This window comes from Salmo salar, chromosome ssa09 (assembly GCF_905237065.1).
Source record: "Salmo salar chromosome ssa09, Ssal_v3.1, whole genome shotgun sequence".
NCBI classification, from domain to species: domain Eukaryota; kingdom Metazoa; phylum Chordata; class Actinopteri; order Salmoniformes; family Salmonidae; genus Salmo; species Salmo salar.
Window position 1 is genome coordinate 133,668,806 of NC_059450.1, and position 18,034 is coordinate 133,686,839.

General features: G+C 46.3%; 1 protein-coding gene across 7 annotated transcripts in view; it reads left to right on the forward strand.

Annotated features, from left to right (window-relative positions):
* The window catches only part of atm (ATM serine/threonine kinase), a 40,330-nt gene that overhangs the window by 13,761 nt on the left and 8,535 nt on the right, over positions 1-18,034 (forward strand). For 2 of the 7 annotated variants that reach the window (XM_014214778.2, XM_014214781.2), the window contains exons 13-49: positions 74-299; positions 382-513; positions 603-728; positions 830-919; positions 1,060-1,255; positions 1,504-1,697; positions 1,844-1,926; positions 2,022-2,177; positions 2,276-2,351; positions 2,473-2,603; positions 2,731-2,848; positions 2,937-3,107; positions 3,876-4,039; positions 4,409-4,652; positions 8,865-8,983; positions 9,078-9,204; positions 9,377-9,576; positions 9,728-9,902; positions 10,037-10,195; positions 10,328-10,460; positions 10,587-10,682; positions 10,853-11,024; positions 11,449-11,629; positions 11,729-11,905; positions 12,042-12,219; positions 12,357-12,468; positions 12,794-12,952; positions 13,040-13,148; positions 13,230-13,318; positions 13,407-13,509; positions 13,622-13,770; positions 13,954-14,058; positions 14,164-14,283; positions 14,844-15,078; positions 16,792-16,959; positions 17,079-17,198; positions 17,725-17,942. In XM_014214778.2, the coding sequence (XP_014070253.1) occupies positions 74-299; positions 382-513; positions 603-728; positions 830-919; positions 1,060-1,255; positions 1,504-1,697; positions 1,844-1,926; positions 2,022-2,177; positions 2,276-2,351; positions 2,473-2,603; positions 2,731-2,848; positions 2,937-3,107; positions 3,876-4,039; positions 4,409-4,652; positions 8,865-8,983; positions 9,078-9,204; positions 9,377-9,576; positions 9,728-9,902; positions 10,037-10,195; positions 10,328-10,460; positions 10,587-10,682; positions 10,853-11,024; positions 11,449-11,629; positions 11,729-11,905; positions 12,042-12,219; positions 12,357-12,468; positions 12,794-12,952; positions 13,040-13,148; positions 13,230-13,318; positions 13,407-13,509; positions 13,622-13,770; positions 13,954-14,058; positions 14,164-14,283; positions 14,844-15,078; positions 16,792-16,959; positions 17,079-17,198; positions 17,725-17,942 (5,511 nt within the window). Of the gene's footprint in view, positions 1-73; positions 300-381; positions 514-602; positions 729-829; positions 920-1,059; positions 1,256-1,503; positions 1,698-1,843; positions 1,927-2,021; positions 2,178-2,275; positions 2,352-2,472; positions 2,604-2,730; positions 2,849-2,936; positions 3,108-3,875; positions 4,040-4,408; positions 4,653-8,864; positions 8,984-9,077; positions 9,205-9,376; positions 9,577-9,727; positions 9,903-10,036; positions 10,196-10,327; positions 10,461-10,586; positions 10,683-10,852; positions 11,091-11,448; positions 11,630-11,728; positions 11,906-12,041; positions 12,220-12,356; positions 12,469-12,793; positions 12,953-13,039; positions 13,149-13,229; positions 13,319-13,406; positions 13,510-13,621; positions 13,771-13,953; positions 14,059-14,163; positions 14,284-14,843; positions 15,079-16,791; positions 16,960-17,078; positions 17,199-17,724; positions 17,943-18,034 lie in introns of those variants that run through there. The other 5 variants (XM_014214782.2, XM_014214783.2, XM_014214780.2 and 2 more) reach the window with 4 other exon arrangements.

Consider the following 18,034-nt stretch of genomic DNA (forward strand, 5'->3'; position numbering starts at 1 on the left):
AACCGTATTGTCATCAGTGTCAACATAACTCCATAGATTTCATGCCGTCTTCAATCTTTCCCTCTGCTTAAAGTGCTGTGATGCAAGATCAAGCACAAGTGGAAGTTAAAGGTGCCCTGAGTGAGATTGAGAGCATGTACCTGCAGTTCAGCTTTGACGAGATGCCCTCTAACCCCATGGTGAAAGTGATGGGGTCCTCAGCCGGCACTCAGCTCACTGTTGTCCCCAGCCTTAAACACAAGCTGGAGCAGGGCCTCTTGTCTGTGGCTGACCACCTACTCAACTGCTACTCCCCAGATGTGAGTGAATGCCTATGTTAGAACCATGGTTGTGTGAGTTGCTGTATGTTCAAACTAAGTACTGTGTGTGTTTTCTCCTCAGTCTCAGTCCACACCACCAGAATGCCTGGTTCGTTGTTCAAGTCTCCTTACTGGCGTTTTAGCAGGATATGTCTCTACTGGTCTCCTGACTGAGGAAGAAGCCTGCCATTCCCAACTCTTCCTAAAGGCCAAGGTAGTCTGAACGGGTTGATAACATTTCTTTAATGCCTGCTGAAATCCACATATATGTAATTCATTGTATATTCTGTTGGCTTTTCGAAGGCACTGGTCCAGGATTTTAGTGAGTACATATCTAATGTGAAGGTGAAGATGGCAGAGGATGGGACAATGACCACACTCAGGTCTGTCATGCGGCTGTGCACACAGTGTGTCAAAAGAGGGGTTAAGGTAAGACGAGCTTTCTTCCTCGTCGTTATCATCAACATCTGCGTTTAAAATCTGGCTCTCTATTTGTACTTTCATTGACTTCCACATATCCTCTCCCACAGGACAGTATGAGCTCTGTTTCTTGCAACTTGTTCATGAAGATTTTCCCTGCGAGACTTTTGACTGAACTGGCAGAAATATGCAAACTGTTGGTGAGTCATGGAGAGTTTGCTTTCTGTCCCATCAAGCATCATTTTGACCATTTGAATAACCATCATTTGGACCTGTATAACCACTCTGTAATGATCTGAATTGTGTAAGTTCACCCTGTGTCTGTGTCTGGAACACACAGCTGAACAGCTCCTGTAAGAGAGGTAGTGTGGGGATTGAGGAGGAGACCACAGATGAGGACTGGGACATGACGAGGACACAAGCTGACCAGCAGGAGGACATTGACCTGTTTGATGATGGAGACGGACCACAGACCAGCACATCTAAGGGGACTCACAGACAGAATGTGGACCCCAATGACACCCAGTGTGGTCCTGGCAAGTGGATGATATCCCTCGTATGCCACATGTAAAATTAACCCCTCAGCGTCAGCCGCTATGCCAGGATACTATAGGTTGAGGTGGAGCTATTGACATATTGTGTACACCCCATCTGATTCTTTCAGATCAATATTTCCAGAGGTAGGGGCTTGGGGGATGATAATCAGACCAGGCATTGTCCTCTATGCATTTCTATGAATCAACCAATGACCAGATGGTCATTTAAATACTCTATCTTCTCCTAGATGCTAAAAGCCTCCTGGCTGAGGAGCATTTGGCCCAGCAGGATTTAGCCATCTTGGCCAGTCTGGAGTTCCTGTCCCTGTGTGTATCGGCTGAGTTTATCCATGGGCTCTCTTTCAAACCAGTGGAGGTCCGCCGCAAGTTACTACTGCTGCTGGAGCAGATAGACTGCACCAAGCCACTACACCTTAACATGGTGAGTGACCAGGACGGTGTAGTGTGGTCAATGTTGCACAGCTAATCGTTGTTCCCTACCAATCATGTTGGAAATGATGACTGATGATGATCTTGTATCTCTAACATGGAATACTAATAGTTCATTATTTTCCTGTCCCCCCTCAGTACCTGGTCCTTCTGAAGAAACTACCTGCTGAGGACACATCGCTGGCAGCTGAAGAGTTTGACTCACTCCTCAGACCTCTGGCGTAAGAAAGGCCTCTGTTTCTAGATTCATATGTCAAGTATACTCTGCTATACAGTAGGTGCTGGAGACATTAGGACATTTTTTTTGTGCTTGCAGGGATCTTTGCTCATTGTACCGCCAGGACCAGGAGATCTGTGCTGCAGTGCTGCTGGGTCTGCTACCGTCTATCCGTAGTCTGGGCCGTACTCAGGACCAGCAGAATGACATGAGACATGTACAGGGAGCTCTGCTCCAAGTGGTCTCTGGATTCTGGTCAGCACCAAAGTCTCCATTTTTGTATTTTGACTTCACAATAATTCTTGTTCTTTGTTCTAGAATTGAACTTCCAACTTTTTAATGGTCTCTTCTAGCATTTTGGGCAGAACGGGGAAATGCACAGCAATTGTAAAGGTGGCATTAATTCACTGTCTACTGGCTCTACTGGAGGTGAGCTCACAATGTTTTAAAATCACAGCATAGTAACTGCCCATGATAACCACCCTGTCTTTAGGTAGATAGAGAGTAATAACACCAAACATTTACTTCCCTGTCTCTCCCCCTATGTCAGGCTGACCCTTGCTGTAAGTGGGCGGTCCTTACCCTGAGGGAGGAGGAGCTTCCAGTGTCCGTCATCCTCCCGTCCCACCTGTCTGACTCTCACCATCACGTACGAATGCTTGCAGCCATGACAGTGGAGAGGTTGGTTTTACCGACAGAACACTCTCTCACCAGCCTTAATTCCATCAGAGGCTAATGTCTCTCAAGTTAAAAAGTAAATATTTACATGTTTGACATATCTACCATGCATGCTCTCTTCCATCCATAGGCTGTTTTTGGAGATGACACCGGACAGCTTGGAGAAGAGAAAGATGCTTCCTCTGAAATGCCAGCAGACAGCCTTTGAGAACGTCTACCTGAAAGCCCAAGAAGGGATGAGGGTCCAGGTAAGCCTGTCTTTCACATATTACTCTGACAGACGTTTCTATGGCCAGTCGGTCTCACTATCCCTCTGCTCTCCCTGGTGTGTCACAGAAGAACAGCTCTCCTGAAGACCTGAGTGACGAGACCTTTAACCGCAAGGCCACGCTGCTGAAGAGTGTGTCGGTGGTGCTGTGCTGCAGCCCCGTCTGTGAGAAACAGTCCCTCTTCGCCCTCTTCCAGTCCTACAAGGAGAACAACATAGAGGAGCCGCTCATCAAAAAGGTAAGGGAAAATCATTTGGCTACACATATTTACGGTCTCATCAATTATTATGTTTTCTATTCATGTTTCTTAAACTGAAAGCACTTTATAGTGTATGTGGGTAACTTTCCCTTTCCGCCAGTGGTGGAAAAATTACCCAATTGTCATACTTGAGTAAAATTAAAGATACCTTAATAGAAAATGATTCAAGTGAAAGTCACCCAGTAAAATATTACTTGAGTAAATGTAATTGCTAAAATATACTTAAGTATCAAAAGTAAAAGTCGCAATCATTTCAAATTCCTTATATTAAGCAATTCAGGCGGCATCATTTTCATGTTTTTTATTTATTTACAGATAGCCAGGGGCACTCTCCAACACTGACATCATTTACAAATGAAGCATGTGTTTAGTGAGTCCGCCAGATCAGAGGCAGTAGGGATGACCAGGGATGTTCTCTTGATAAGTGTGTGAATTAGACAATTTTCCTGTCCTGCTAAGCATTCAAAATGTAACAAATACTTTTGGGTGTCAGGGAAAATGTATGGAGTAAAAAGTACATACTTTTCTTTAGGAATGTAATGAAGTGAAAGTTGTCAAAAATATAAATAGTCAAGTACAGATACTCCAAAAAACTACTTAAGTAAAAATACTTGAAAGTACTACTTAAGTACTTTACACAACTGCTTTCCACTGTCACTACATACAGTATCTCTCTGACTACTGTATCAATATGCTATGATATTGACAGACTGAATGTTAACCTGGTTTGTCTCTCACCCCCTGTAGGTCCTGGGCAGTGTGTCCAGAGCTCTGGGCTACAGGAGTGTGGAGGGGTTTGTCAGCTCTCACCTGGATTACCTGGTGGCAGAGTGGCTGGGCCAGCATGGCTACACTCTGGAGTCCTTCCCATACACTCTGCTCAACCACGCCACTCTCAAGGACTTCTACAGGTAGGTGCACATGCTTAGTTTACCTTCTACATTTCATTTTTTACTTTAGTTTATTTAGTAAACATTTTCTTCACTCTATTTTTTTTAACTGCGTTGTTGGTTAAGGGCTTGTAAGTAAGTATTTCACGGTAAGGTCTGCCCCTGTTGTATTTATTTATTTATTTTATTTAACTCAGTTACTATTCAATTTCGGCGCATCCCATACGTTTTATGTCCATAAAATGACTTTTTGTGAATTTACTGATCTGACAGAATTCAGGTGAAGGTAGAGTTTCTACCATATTGCGTTTACCTATTCAATCATGTCAGATCACCTTAAGGAAGGAAGGAATGATGCATCTAAAGATCGATTTCTTTGTTTTATCCCAGCTCCTCCTATCAGGTCCTTATCCCACACCTGGTCTTCCTGGATGACTTTAAGCAGGTGAAGTCCATCAGCACCCACCTGGGTAAGGACTGGAAGAAGCTGCTGGCCAACTGCTTCCCTAAGATCATGGTTAACATCCTGCCCTACTTTGCCGTGTCGGGCCAGGATGCCCAAGTGGCCCAGCAGAGAGAGAAGGCCCACAGGGTCTATGACCTACTCAAGGACAGCAACTGCCTGGGCAAACCGGTGAGGAAGAGATGCTTGGAGTCTCTGTGCCTGCAGCTGAATGTGCTTAACTCTGTAGGATGTTATCATGTATAAACCAGGATTGGGATCCATTCCTTTTCACTTCATCCCCTGAAGTGGCTGAATTGAAATGGAATTGACTCCAACCCTGGTGCCAGGTTTACTAACTGTGGTGGACATTTTAATCAGAAAGGAAGAGAAAGACTAGATTCTTCAGAACTTCAACCAAGCAAAGTATAAAACGTTGTAGGACAGGGCTTTCTTACACTAGTACATGGTCTTTTTAAATGGCTTCTGTTGAGCCAGTTTTTTTTACCTTCACATGGTACAAAACATTCTTATGGGAATCATTTGAACAGTCACAAATCATTTGAACAGTCACACATCATTTGAACAGTCACACATCATTTGAACAGTCACACATCATTTGAACAGTCACACATCATTTGAACAGTCACAAATCATTTGAACAGTCACACAGGAGTACACCCTTCGTCTGTACAAAGAGGACAATCATCACGTTGACACTGTCCACACTGCCAGGGTTCAGCTTCTTCTTCTTCCACCTAATCTGTCACGGTTTTCCAATGTAGTCCTCCAGTGACTCTTTGGCTTTCTGGGGCGGCAGGTAGCCTAGTGGTTAGAGCATTGGGCCAGTAACCGAAAGGTTGCTAGATCGAATCCCCGAGCTGACAAGTAAAAAATCTGTCATTCTGCCCCTGAACAAGGCAGTTAACCCACTGTTCCTAGGCCGTCATTGTAAATAAGAATGTTCTTCACTGACCTGCTTAGTTTAAGAAATGTTGAATAAAAAAAAATATACACTGCTCAAAAAAATAAAGGGAACACTTAAACAACACAATGTAACTCCAAGTCAATCACACTTCTGTGAAATCAAACTGTCCACTTAGGAAGCAACAATGATTGACAATACATTTCACATGCTGTTGTGCAAATGGAATAGACAACAGGTGGAAATTATAGGCAATTAGCAAGACACCCCCAATAAAGGAGTGGTTCTGCAGGTGGGGACCACAGACCACTTCTCAGTTCCTATGCTTCCTGGCTGATGTTTTGGTCACTTTTGAATGCTGGCGGTGCTTTCACTCTAGTGGTAGCATGAGACGGAGTCTACAACCCACACAAGTGGCTCAGGTAGTGCAGCTCATCCAGGATGGCACATCAATGTGAGCTGTGGCAAGAAGGTTTGCTGTGTCTGTCAGCGTAGTGTCCACAGCATGGAGGTGCTACCAGGAGACAGGCCAGTACATCAGGAGACGTGGAGGAGGTCGTAGGAGGGCAACAACCCAGCAGCAGGACCGCTACCTCCGCCTTTGTGCAAGGAGGAGCAGGAGGAGCACTGCCAGAGCCCTGCAAAATGACCTCCAGCAGGCCACAAATGTGCATGTGTCTGCTCAAACGGTCAGAAACAGACTCCATCAGGGTGGTATGAGGGCCCGACGTCCACAGGTGGGGGTTGTGCTTACAGCCCAACACCGTGCAGGACGTTTGGCATTTGCCAGAGAACACCAAGATTGGCAAATTCGCCACTGGCGCCCTGTGCTCTTCACAGATGAAAGCAGGTTCACACTGAGCACGTGACAGACGTGACAGAGTCTGGAGACGCCGTGGAGAACGTTCTGCTGCCTGCAACATCCTCCAGCATGACCGGTTTGGCGGTGGGTCAGTCATGGTGTGGGGTGGCATTTCTTTGGGGGGCCGCACAGCCCTCCATGTGCTCGCCAGAGGTAGCCTGACTGCCATTAGGTACCGAGATGAGATCCTCAGACCCCTTGTGAGACCGTATGCTGGTGCGGTTGGCCCTGGGTTCCTCCTAATGCAAGACAATGCTAGACCTCATGTGGCTGGAGTGTGTCAGCAGTTCCTGCAAGAGGAAGGCATTAATGTTATGGACTGGCCCGCCCGTTCCCCAGACCTGAATCCAATTGAGCACATCTGGGACATCATGTCTCGCTCCATCCACCAACGCCACGTTGCACCACAGACTGTCCAGGAGTTGGCGGATGCTTTAGTCCAGGTCTGGGAGGAGATCCCTCAGGAGACCATCCGCCACCTTATCAGGAGCATGCCCAGGCATTGTAGGGAGGTCATACAGGCACGTGGAGGCCACACACACTACTGAGCCTCATTTTGACTTGTTTTAAGGACATTACATCAAAGTTGGATCAGCCTGTAGTGTGGTGTTTCCACTTTAATTTTGAGTGTGACTCCAAATCCAGACCTTCATGGGTTGATAAATCGGATTTCCATTGATTATTTTTGTGTGATTTTGTTGTCAGCACATTCAAATATGTAAAGAAAAAAGTATTTAATAAGATTATTTATTTCATTCAGATCTAGGATGTGTTGTTTAAGTGTTCCCTTTATTTTTTTGAGCAGTATATGTATACATTCTGTGTGCAACTGGATGACTGCCCGATCAGTCATTGGTGGGTAATGTTCCTTTATGCGATCACAGCCAGTTGGGCCTGATAAGGTTCATCTTCCGTCCATAATATGAATCTCGTCAATACACACACACTCAGGAAACAAAAACAAACAGTCTTCCTTTCTTATAATTTAAAAAGGAGTCATTTCTTCTCATCAAAATATTTTTGAATTACTCTATGTAATTTTTTATTTTGTATCCAGATGGTAGTTCAGGCCCAACTGTGATCGCATAAAGGAACATTACCCACCAATGACTGATCGGGCAGTCATCCAGTTGCACACAGAACCAGTCCATTGATTAATATATTTTATTTTACAATATTTTTCTATCCTGCAGGAATATTTTTTACTTCTATCTCAGAACCCTGTCCTAGAACACTTTCATCAGGACCCTGTCCTGGTATCTCTATAGTACTTCAGGACCTTGTCCTGGAACACATTCATCACGACCCTGTCCTGGTATCTATAGTACTTCAGGACCTTGTCCTGGAACACTTTCATCACGACCCTGTCCTGGTATCTATAGTACTTCAGGACCTTGTCCTGGAACACTTTCATCACGACCCTGTCCTGGTATCTATAGTACTTCAGGACCTTGTCCTGGAACACTTTCATCACGACCCTGTCCTGGTATCTCTGCAGTACCTTAGAATACTTCAGGACCTTGTCCCGGAACACTTTCATCATGCATTTACATCTGACGATTGCAAACCATGGCATCTCAATTAATATTAATTTAGTACTTTGCCAAATAATGCTCATTTACACGGGAATACCTCTGTTATAAAACAGGGTTTTCTCCACACACAGTAGAGCCCTCCATGTCTTCTTCACACACCAAATTTTCCTCTACACACAGTAGAGTCTTCTGTCACTAAGACAATATATATATTTTAATGTGCACTTTAGTTGTCCTTTTAAAGAAAGTCAGTCTCACCCTTAATTTGATTGTTCGGGATGGCGTATCTGTCCACTGACGCTCCCTGGCAGGTCCGTGGCGGGTCCCTTCTGCTCCACTCAGACGAAGTGTGGGCTCCCTGAGCTACGTCTAATGCAGCCCCTGCACGTTGTTAACCTTGGTGTCCGATCAGCAAACGGAGTTGGCCATCCCATCCTCATCGCCAAGAATTGTCGTGGAAATTCTAACCAGAAAGGAAGAGGGAGGCTGTAGATTCTTCAAATAACAACTTTATTATTCTGGAGCGGTTCACAATTCACTCAATGGTGCAGAGTTAAGAGCCCAACTAGCAAGATTTGGCTCTCAGCTTCTATAACCTTTGTCTACGTGGCAGTTTAGCAAATGTGTAAGAGCCTGGTGGGAACATAGTAACAAAACTGGCGTTGTCACTTGTTTGTACGCTATCTAGCTGCTGCTGCTCAAGCCAGCATCTGTTCTCTTCATATCTCCACACAGCTGTGCCCTTGAAAGATACAAAAAGAACAGGATGGACCAAAAATTGGGGTCACTCTCAGACGGCCCTTTGTCTTTGGCCGTGTGACTAAGTTACACAAGAGTGGAAGAACACTAACTTCTTCTTACGTGACAGAAACAGACAGTGGGAATGTACAGGTTTAAGGCTTATACAGCGTATGTGCATAACAGAGTTTCTAATTTTCCCACCATACAACCCTTTCAGGTTGAGCTAGCTACAATCCGCAGCAGCAGTCAACTGAACCTGTATTAGAAGCTGTAAAATCAGTCTTTAATATCTGTCTCTCTCACAGACCTAACTTACTGTATCACTGTTGGACTTTCCACAGCAAATCGACAGCCTGATTCACAGTAACCTGTCAGACATTGTGGTGGAGCTGTTGATGACCCTGTATGAAGGGGCTGCTACTGAGGAGGGGGGGAGAGGGGACCTGAGAAGGTTCATAGGGTAATGTTTACTACACATCACTCCTTACCACTCCACAACCATTCTTACTTGCATTCAGAACCTTTCATTGACTGTGATGTTATGTTCTCTGTAGGGAACTGGACCCAGCCCCAAACCCACCCTATTTCAGCTCCTATGTCATAAAAGCCACACTGGACTATCTCAGCTCGTGTCACAGTGCCAATCTCAAGTCCCTGGTGGCCATTTTATCCAAGACTCCGGTAAAATGCTCTCCTGCTCTCATCATTGTATTGCAATGGCTGTAAAATGTTATTACACAATGGAACAGAATAGGGCTTTACAAAGTTGAGTGGTTTCATGAGCCCAATTTTTCAAAACGTTTTATCTGGAAAGGAATCCGGATTGTGTGATCCTCTTGTGGTGTTATTCTAGATCTCCATCCAGAGGATCCTACTGGCGGTGTGTCAGAAGGCAGCTGAGACAATCAATGCCTACGAAAGGCACCGCATCCTGCTGATGTACTACCTGTTTGTCAGCCTGCTGCTCAAGGAGGTCAAGGACGGCCTGGGGGGAGCCTGGGCCTTTGTCCTCCGAGACATAATTTACACACTCATCCACCACATCAACAGCAGGTTAGGGGTAAACACACACACACACACACACACACACACACACACACACACACAAAGTCTGCTGCGCACACACAGATCTAATGGAGTGACTCATAATTTTTGCTCTCTCTAGTAGTTAACTGTTTTTCTGCCTGTTCTTGTTTTCTGTCAGGCCGGCCCAGTTGGACGAGGTGTCCGGCCGTAGTTTCTCCCTGTGTTGTGACCTACTGACCTCTGTGTGTCGCACGGCCGTGCAATTCTGTGATGACGCTGTGGAGAGCCACCTACAGGTCATTGTTGGTACTCTCACTGCCCAGGTGACAAACCAACTTGCTATCTCACAGCAGGTAAGACATGGTTGTATTACATGGCCAGTAGACTCTTTGTATGACAAATAATAATTTGCTCTAAGTAGGTATTACACTGTTCATTGTTCTGTTTTTCTTTCTCTCTCCCCTCTCTGTTGACCTCTCTCTCTCAGGTGCTCAGTCTGTTGAAGTTCCTGGTCGTAGAGAGTCAGGACAAGCTAAAGAGTGCCATCCAGAAGTTAGAACCTTTCCCAGACCGACCTGAGTTCAGAGAGCTGAGGGCCGTGCAGCACACACTGAAGTACAGCACAGGGAAATTCACTCTCAGACAGGTAAGGGCACCCCCTTCACACACAGGGCACAGCACACACCCTCTAACCACTCATGTATGACCTCTACAGCTGATTCACACTTCTGTCACACTATTGCCACATCCCATGAGCCTCTCTGTGTCTCGTCCACAGGAGATAGCCCACTTCCTGTCTGTGGCTTCCTGTGACTCCCTGCCTCTGACTAGACTGGAGGGGCTGAAGGACCTGAGGAGACAGCTCCACAACAACAAGAGCCAGATCAGACCGCTGCTGAGAGAGTGCCTCGGTCAGAGAGGGGGAGGGCTACCGTAGTCTAGATATGTTACCAGACCCATGTATCTGTGTGTGGGGGTGAGTGTGTGTGTGTTAGTTTGCCCTTTTTGAATCCTATCTCTGTACCTCTTCATTCTAGCGGACCCTGCAGAGAGTGTGTTGGTGCTGCTGGTCCTTAACCTACTACAGCTCTGTAAGCTAGCAGCCAATCACCCTGGAGGAAGAGACATCTTAGGTACGTAAGGTTACCACAACCTCACTGTTGGCACTGCGTATGTTTCCTCTCTCAGCCCAAGAAAGCAACAATAATTGTTAGTGTGATAGGAAGTTGTTTCGGCCGGCTTGGCACCGTTGTGTGAAAAGGGTCTTAGTCTTTTCCTTGACCATGTGCCTATGTTTTTCTAGAGGCTGCAGGGAGCTGTCTGGGAGAGCTGGGGCCTGTGGATTTCTCCACCATCGCTCTGCTCCATGGGAAGGACCAGCTCAGTGCCAGAGCTGTATCACTCTTCCCTCAAATGGAACCACAGTGGCTGTACATCATCCTGAACTGCATCAACAATGCCCTCACTCACCACTGGTACACCATACAGGGGTCTACGCTGAAATTCTTTCAAAGAGCACATTTGCTCCAAAGTTGAAAAATGTAGGTTTAGAATTTTAGTATAGAAGTATATCAAAATATTAAAGGTATAAATGATAAGAATTGCCACCAATTACAAAATACATTTACTTTTTTTTAGGGGCACTTGTGCTCCCAAATTATAATTCCAGGTAGCACAGTAAAATATTTAGGAGCATATGCAACCAAAATGGTAGCAGTTTAGAGCCCTGAAAAATATACTGTATCTAATGGCCCTAAAGTACAATGACACTTTCCTACTAATTCAACACTGAATTTAGCCCAGGGAAGTAGCCACTCTATTGTCATAAGGTTTTCATATAGTGAGTGTGTCTTGACATGCTGTCATGTTTTGTTGTGGTCCCATGTGTTTCTCTGTCAGTATTGAGGTGAGGCAAGCTGCTGTCCAGAGTCTGAAGGACATCTTGGCCACTCAGGCTGGAGCTGACTTCTGGGAGATCCATAAAGACAACCGTGACCCCATGCTGGTTTACCTCAACCCTTTTAGATCTACCAAGAAGAAGGTTGGGCAGACTTTTCAAGACCTGAAATATCACATCCTCGTATGTGTGTCTGAATTTCGTAGTGTGTGAATTTGTTTGCATACATATATGTGTGTGTGTGTGTGTGTGTGTGTGTTAATTATCCATTCACTTGTGCAGGTGGTCGGGATGAGTGATGAGGTGAGCTTGGTGGCTAGGGAGCGGCTGGAGAGCCAGGACCTGTGGGTGCCTGAGGCTGGCGGCCATAAGGCCTGGTTGAAGACGCTCTGCATGGTTCTGCTGGACAGTGGAGGGGTCAGGAGTGAGGCTCTGCTGCTTTCCCGGCCCATGTGTCTGGTGAGGACATGGCTGTTATAACTCTAGGGAAGCACTTGTGCTAATGCTAATTTCCTGTTCAGTCAGGCATCTCTCGCTATCGCTGTTGTACACACATATCCCTGTTTCTAACCCCTATCCTTTCCCATGTGCTCAGGTGAAAACAGACTTCTGCCAGAGGGTGCTGCCGCTCATCATCCATGACATCCTGCTGGGGGACTCTGACGGCTCCTGGAGGAAGCTCCTCTCCACACACATCCAGGACTTTTTAACCAGCTGTTCCAGTCGTGCCCGGGCCTCCAGCCGCTCCACCACTCCTCTCCCCTCAGACTCTGGTGGGTTTTACTCTCCATCTCTCTCTAGCTCTCTCTCTCTCTATCTCTCTCGCTCGCTGTGTATGTTTGACTTTAGACATTTCTAGTAGCTTTTTCTCTTGAAGATGAGGTCTTTACAGTGTTTTTTATTATCTCAGCAGGAGAGTCGGACATCTCCAACCAGGGTCCGTTGGATAAGGCCTCTCTGCGCACCATGCTCTCTGTCATTAACTATCTGAGGCAGCAACAAAGACCTCTAGAATCTGATAGGTTTGTAGATGCATTTGCTCTTTTCTTCCTGACCTGTACAACTATAAAATCTACTGCACCCCTCTCTCTGTTAGGATGACTTTTGATGCTGTTGTATTAGTTCTAGTAACTTGTGTAGTGGTGTTTTGATGCTGTTGTATTAGTTCTAGTAACTTGTGTGGTACGGTGTTAGATGCTGTTGTGTTGGTTCTAGTAACTTGTGTGGTACGGTGTTTGATGCTGTTGTGTTGGTTCTAGTAACTTGTGTGGTACGGTGTTTGATGCTGTTGTGTTGGTTCTAGTAACTTGTGTGGTACGGTGTTTGATGCTGTTGTGTTGGTTCTAGTAACTTGTGTGGTACGGTGTGCCACTCTAACTTCTGGTTGGAGCTGAACTACCTGGAGGTGGCCAGGGCGGCCCAGTCCTGCTCAGCACACTTCACAGCCCTGCTCTACTCTGAGATCTATGTAGACAAGATCAAGACTAACATGGAGGAGAACCGCAGGTACACTACACATGAGGGGAAATACTGATGTCTCTCATGCCTTTCTTATTCTGTGTTGTTCTCATCATTCTTTACCTCTGCTTACAGAAATCCGGCCAGAGCGTCACGCAGAATCACATTTGATGAGAGCAGTCAGAACTTCGCCATCTCCAGTCTGACAGAGGAGAGTGTGAAAGACACTGGTATCAGTCTACAGGTACAGTTGATTTTGCAATTAACCTTTAGTGTTGTTGTCCAATGCATAGCTCTGTACTGTCATTTCTTTACCATGTCTTAGGACCTACTGATTGAGGTGTATCGTAGTATTGGGGAGCCAGACAGTCTGTATGGGTGTGGAGGTGGGAAGATGACCAGCGCTCTCACCAGGTGAACTTTGTTATCCTACTTTTGTTCTATCTTGGCTATTCAAAGTTTTGTTAGCTGAGAATTCTCTTTTTGTGTGTCTGTTTTGTAGGATTCGGACCTATGAGCATGAGGCGATGTGGGGAAAGGCACTGACCTCCTACGACCTCCACTCCAATCTTCCTGATGGCACACGGCAAGTGGGCATTGTGGAGGTAAGCAGAAACTTGTTTGAACTCCAAATCTGTATCGTCTCTGTCTGTCTGTGTAAACCATTGTTGGGGACAGATGACAAAACCTAATGCTGCTTGTCCAATGGTCCCTCAGGGTCTGCAGAACATTGGTCTGAGCAGTATCCTGGCCACCTACCTGCAGGGTCTGGAGAGTGGGGGGGTGGAGTGGGGGGCGGAGCTAAGGGAGCTCAGGTTTCAGGCTGCCTGGAGGAACATGCAGTGGGACTGTGACCTATCAGAGCGGTGAGTGGAAAGGGCCTCGGGTTGTGACTTATCAGACAGGTGAGTAGGAGGGGCCTCAGGACTGTGGCCTATCGGAAAGGTGAGTGAGTAAGGGTTCCTCAGATGGTATTTTAGAAGGTGAGGAAAATATTGCTAAATGGATTGACATGTGCCCTTGGTGTCTTGCCTTCTTGCTTGTTTCAGGAATGAGAAATTGAACCCTGGCTTCAACGAGTCAGTGTTCTGCTCCCTGCAGGCTTTGAGAGACAAAGAATTTTCCACATTCGATCAAACTCTTAAATATGCCAGGTAAAACAAGTTTTCCCTCGTGGAAATCAACAACTATCTCTCAGCCATCAAAATTTCACTACACAAACAACTATACTCATTGAAATGAATTGTGTGTGGCATCAGAGGCAATGAGGTGGAGGAACTGTGCAGAGGCAGTCTGGAGGCAGTGTCCTCTCTCTACCCTGCTCTACGGAACCTCCAGAGGATCAGTGAGCTAGAGAGCATCCGACAACTCTTCTCCAAGTATGATCTTCCTTCCCAACATATCAACAATATCGCTAATATCAAATATCTATACAGTGTAGAAATAGTGTATTTTATATTTGATTTGAAACCCACTGTGCCTCATACCTCAACACAATGCACATCCACAAACCTAGAGATTTTGTATTTTTTATAAATGTTTTATTTGCACACAAGGGAAAAAAAATACAAAACAATATGATGGTTTAAAAGGTAAATGAAAAGAACGTGGGAGACTGTTATGGAGGAGTGTAAATGCTTTTTTTTAGGCTGGATCATGTTGTATGTTTTAATGATGTAATGTATTGATTGTTGCTGCCTTCTTGGCCAGGTCTACCTTGAAAAGAGTCTCTGGGTCTCAATGGGCTTTTCCTGGTTAAATAAAGATTAAATAAAGAAAACAGAGGGACTTGTAGGCTCCTCCCTCTTTCAATTATTATTAAAAAAATAAACATACAAAAAACACATGATCAGGTTTTTTAGAGAGTACAGGGTTATGATACTTCAATCTCTTAGGTAATACAAGTCATGTAACTTATATTTCCCCTGGCCTGTGGCAGGCCCCTGACCGAGGTAGGCCTGGCCGAGGTGTGTTCCCATTGGCAGCAGCACTCCCAGCTGCTGGTGGACAGTGACTTTACGCTGGTGGAGCCCATCCTGGCCCTGCGCTCCGTGGCCCAGGAGACCCTAATCTCCCAGGAGAGAGACCCTGAAAAGAACAAGTACCTCAGCACTGTCCTCACCTCCCACCTCATGGAGCTCTGCCAACTGGCCCGCGCCGCAGGAAACACACAGGTAGACTGGAGCTCAGCGCTCGCTGTGGGGGTGTTTCATACATGTACAGGGTTTATATAGTGTGTTCCACTATATTCTACTCCACACGTAATGTTTTTTTTGGTCTGGATTCACACAGCACTCCTGACCCATTTACCCGTATGTTCTCTTAAATAGTGCAGCACAACATGCATTTGCATTGGTCTCTATGTGAGTGACTGTATCAAAATCAAATTGTATTTGTCACATACACATGGTTAGCAGATGTTAATGCGAGTGTAGCGAAATGCTTGTGCTTCTAGTTCCGACAATGCCGTAATATCCAACGAGTAATCTAACCTAACAATTTCACAATTACCTTATACACACAAGTGTAAAGGAATGAATAAGAATATGTACAACAACAAAAAATATATGAATGAGTGATTGTATAGAACGGCATAGGCAAGATGCAGTAGATAGTATAGAGTACAGTATATACATATGAGATGAGTAGTGTAGGGTATGTAAACATTATATGAAGTGGCATTGTTTAATAAAGTGGCTAGTGATACATTTATTACATCATTTTTTCCATTATTAAAGTGGCTGGAGTTGAGTCAGTATGTTGGCAGCAGCCACTCAATGTTAGTGATGGCTGTTTAACAGTCTGATGGCCTTGAGATAGAAGCTGTTTTTCAGTCTCTCGGTCCCAGCTTTGATGCACCTGTACTGACCTCGCCTTCTGGATGTTAGTGGGGTGAACAGACTGTGGCTCGGGTGGTTGTTGTCCTTGATGATCTTTTTGGCTTTCCTGTGACATCAGGTGGTGTAGGTGTCCTGGTGGACAGGTAGTTTGCCCCCGGTGATGCGTTGTGCAGACCTCACTACCCTCTGGAGAGCCTTACGGTTATGGGCGGAGCAGTTGCCGTACCAGGCGGTGATACAGCCCGACAGGATGCTCTCGATTGTGCATCTGTAAAAGTTTGAGTGTTTTTGGTGACAAGCCGAATTTCTTCAGCCTCCTGAGGTGGAAGAGGCGCTGCTGCGCCTTCTTCACCACGCTGTCTGTGTGGGTGGACCATTTCAGTTTGTCCGTGATGTGTACGCCGATGAACTTAACTTTCTACCCTCTCCACTACTGTCCCGTCGATGTGGATTGGGGGATGCTCCCTCTGCTGTTTCCTGAAGTCCACGATCATCTCCTTTGTTTTGCTGACGTTGAGTGAGAGGTTGTTTTCCTGACACCACACTCCGAGGGCCCTCACCTCCTCCCTGTAGGTCGTCTCGTCGTTGTTGGTAATCAAGCCTACCACTGTAGTGTTGTCTGCAAACTTGATGTTTTGAGTTGGAGGCGTGCATGGCCACGCAGTCATGCGTGAACAGGGAGTACAGGAGCGGGCTGAGAACGCACCCTTGTGGTGCCCCAGTGTTGAGGGGTGGAGATGTTGTTACCTACCCTCACTCACTGTACTCTATACCTCTATGTGAGTGACTATATTGGTCTCTATGTGTGAGTGACTATATTGGTCTCTGTGTGTGAGTGACTATATTGGTCTCTGTGTGTGAGTGACTATATTGGTCTCTGTGTGTGAGTGACTATATTGGTCTCTGTGTGTGAGTGACTATATTGGTCTCTGTGTGAGTGACTATATTGGTCTCTGTGTGAGTGAATGTATAGTGCCCCCCCTCACCCCTGTGCCCGTCTTACCGCTGTGCCCTTTTCACCCCTGTGCCGTCCTCACCCCTCCCCAGCTGGCAGAGCGGGCAGTTTTCCAGATGAAGCAGCATGGCGGAGGAGGGGGGCGGGGCTCCACAGCGTCGTCATGGCAGCTGGAGGAGGCCCAGGTGTTTTGGGCGAAGGGAGAGCAGGGTCTTGCTCTGGGGCTACTGAGACAGATGATCCACACTCTGGAGGAGCAGGTCAGTGGGAGTCAGTCTACATGTTAACTACTCAGTCTTGGGGACAGGAGTTTTTGTTGACCAGGGAAAAACTCTATGCCTATAACTAGAGCTTAATTTTGTTCCTCTGTCTTGGCCAGGTTTTGTTTAACCCTGCCCTGGTGCCGGTGTTCACGGAGTGCCTGAGGCTGTGTGGGAACTGGCTGGCAGAGACGTGCCTGGAGAGCCCTGGGGTCATCCTGGAGAAGTACCTGGAGAGGGTAAAACTAAGGCCCATATAGTATAATCCACTCCTTGGGCACAGTTGATCTATAGTGTGTGTGTGTGTGTGTGTGTGTGTGTGTGTGTGTGTGTGTGTGTGTGTGTGTGTGTGTGTGTGTGAGTGTGTGTGTGACTGTCTGGGTCTGTCTGTGTGTGACTGTCTGGGTCTGTCTGTGTGTGTGTGTGTGTGTGTGTGACTGTCTGGGTCTGTGACTGTGTGTGACTGTCTGGGTCTGTGACTGTGTGTGTGTGTGTGACTGTCTGGGTCTGTGTGTGTGTGTGTGTGTGTGTGTGTGACTGTCTGGGTCTGTGTGTGTGTGACTGTCTGGGTCTGTGTGACTGTCTGGGTCTGGGTCTGTGTGACTGTCTGGGTCTGTGTGACTGTCTGGGTCTGTGTGTGTGTGACTGTCTGTGTGTGTGTGACTGTCTGTGTGTGTGTGACTGTCTGGGTCTGTGTGACTGTCTGTCTGTGTGTGTGTGTGACTGTGTGTGTGTGTGACTGTCTGTGTGTTTGACCTCCTGTAGGCAGTGGAGGTGATCGAGGGCCATGCGATAGGTTCAGACACCAAGCTGCAGAGCCAGAGGACGCAGGCCTTCCTGTCCCTGGCCAGGTTCTCAGATGCCCAGTACCAGGGCATTCATAACTACATGAAGTCATCTGAGTTTGAGAACAAACAGGCTCTGCTGGTGAAGGCCAAGGAGGAGGTGGACTTGATGAGGGAGCGCAAGGTCAGCACAAACAGGTCAGACACAAACTCACAACAGAGAATGAGAGCACTGTTAACCTTGTGTGGTTTTGAATTGGCTTGTTTTATGCAGGTTCTACACCGGCTGA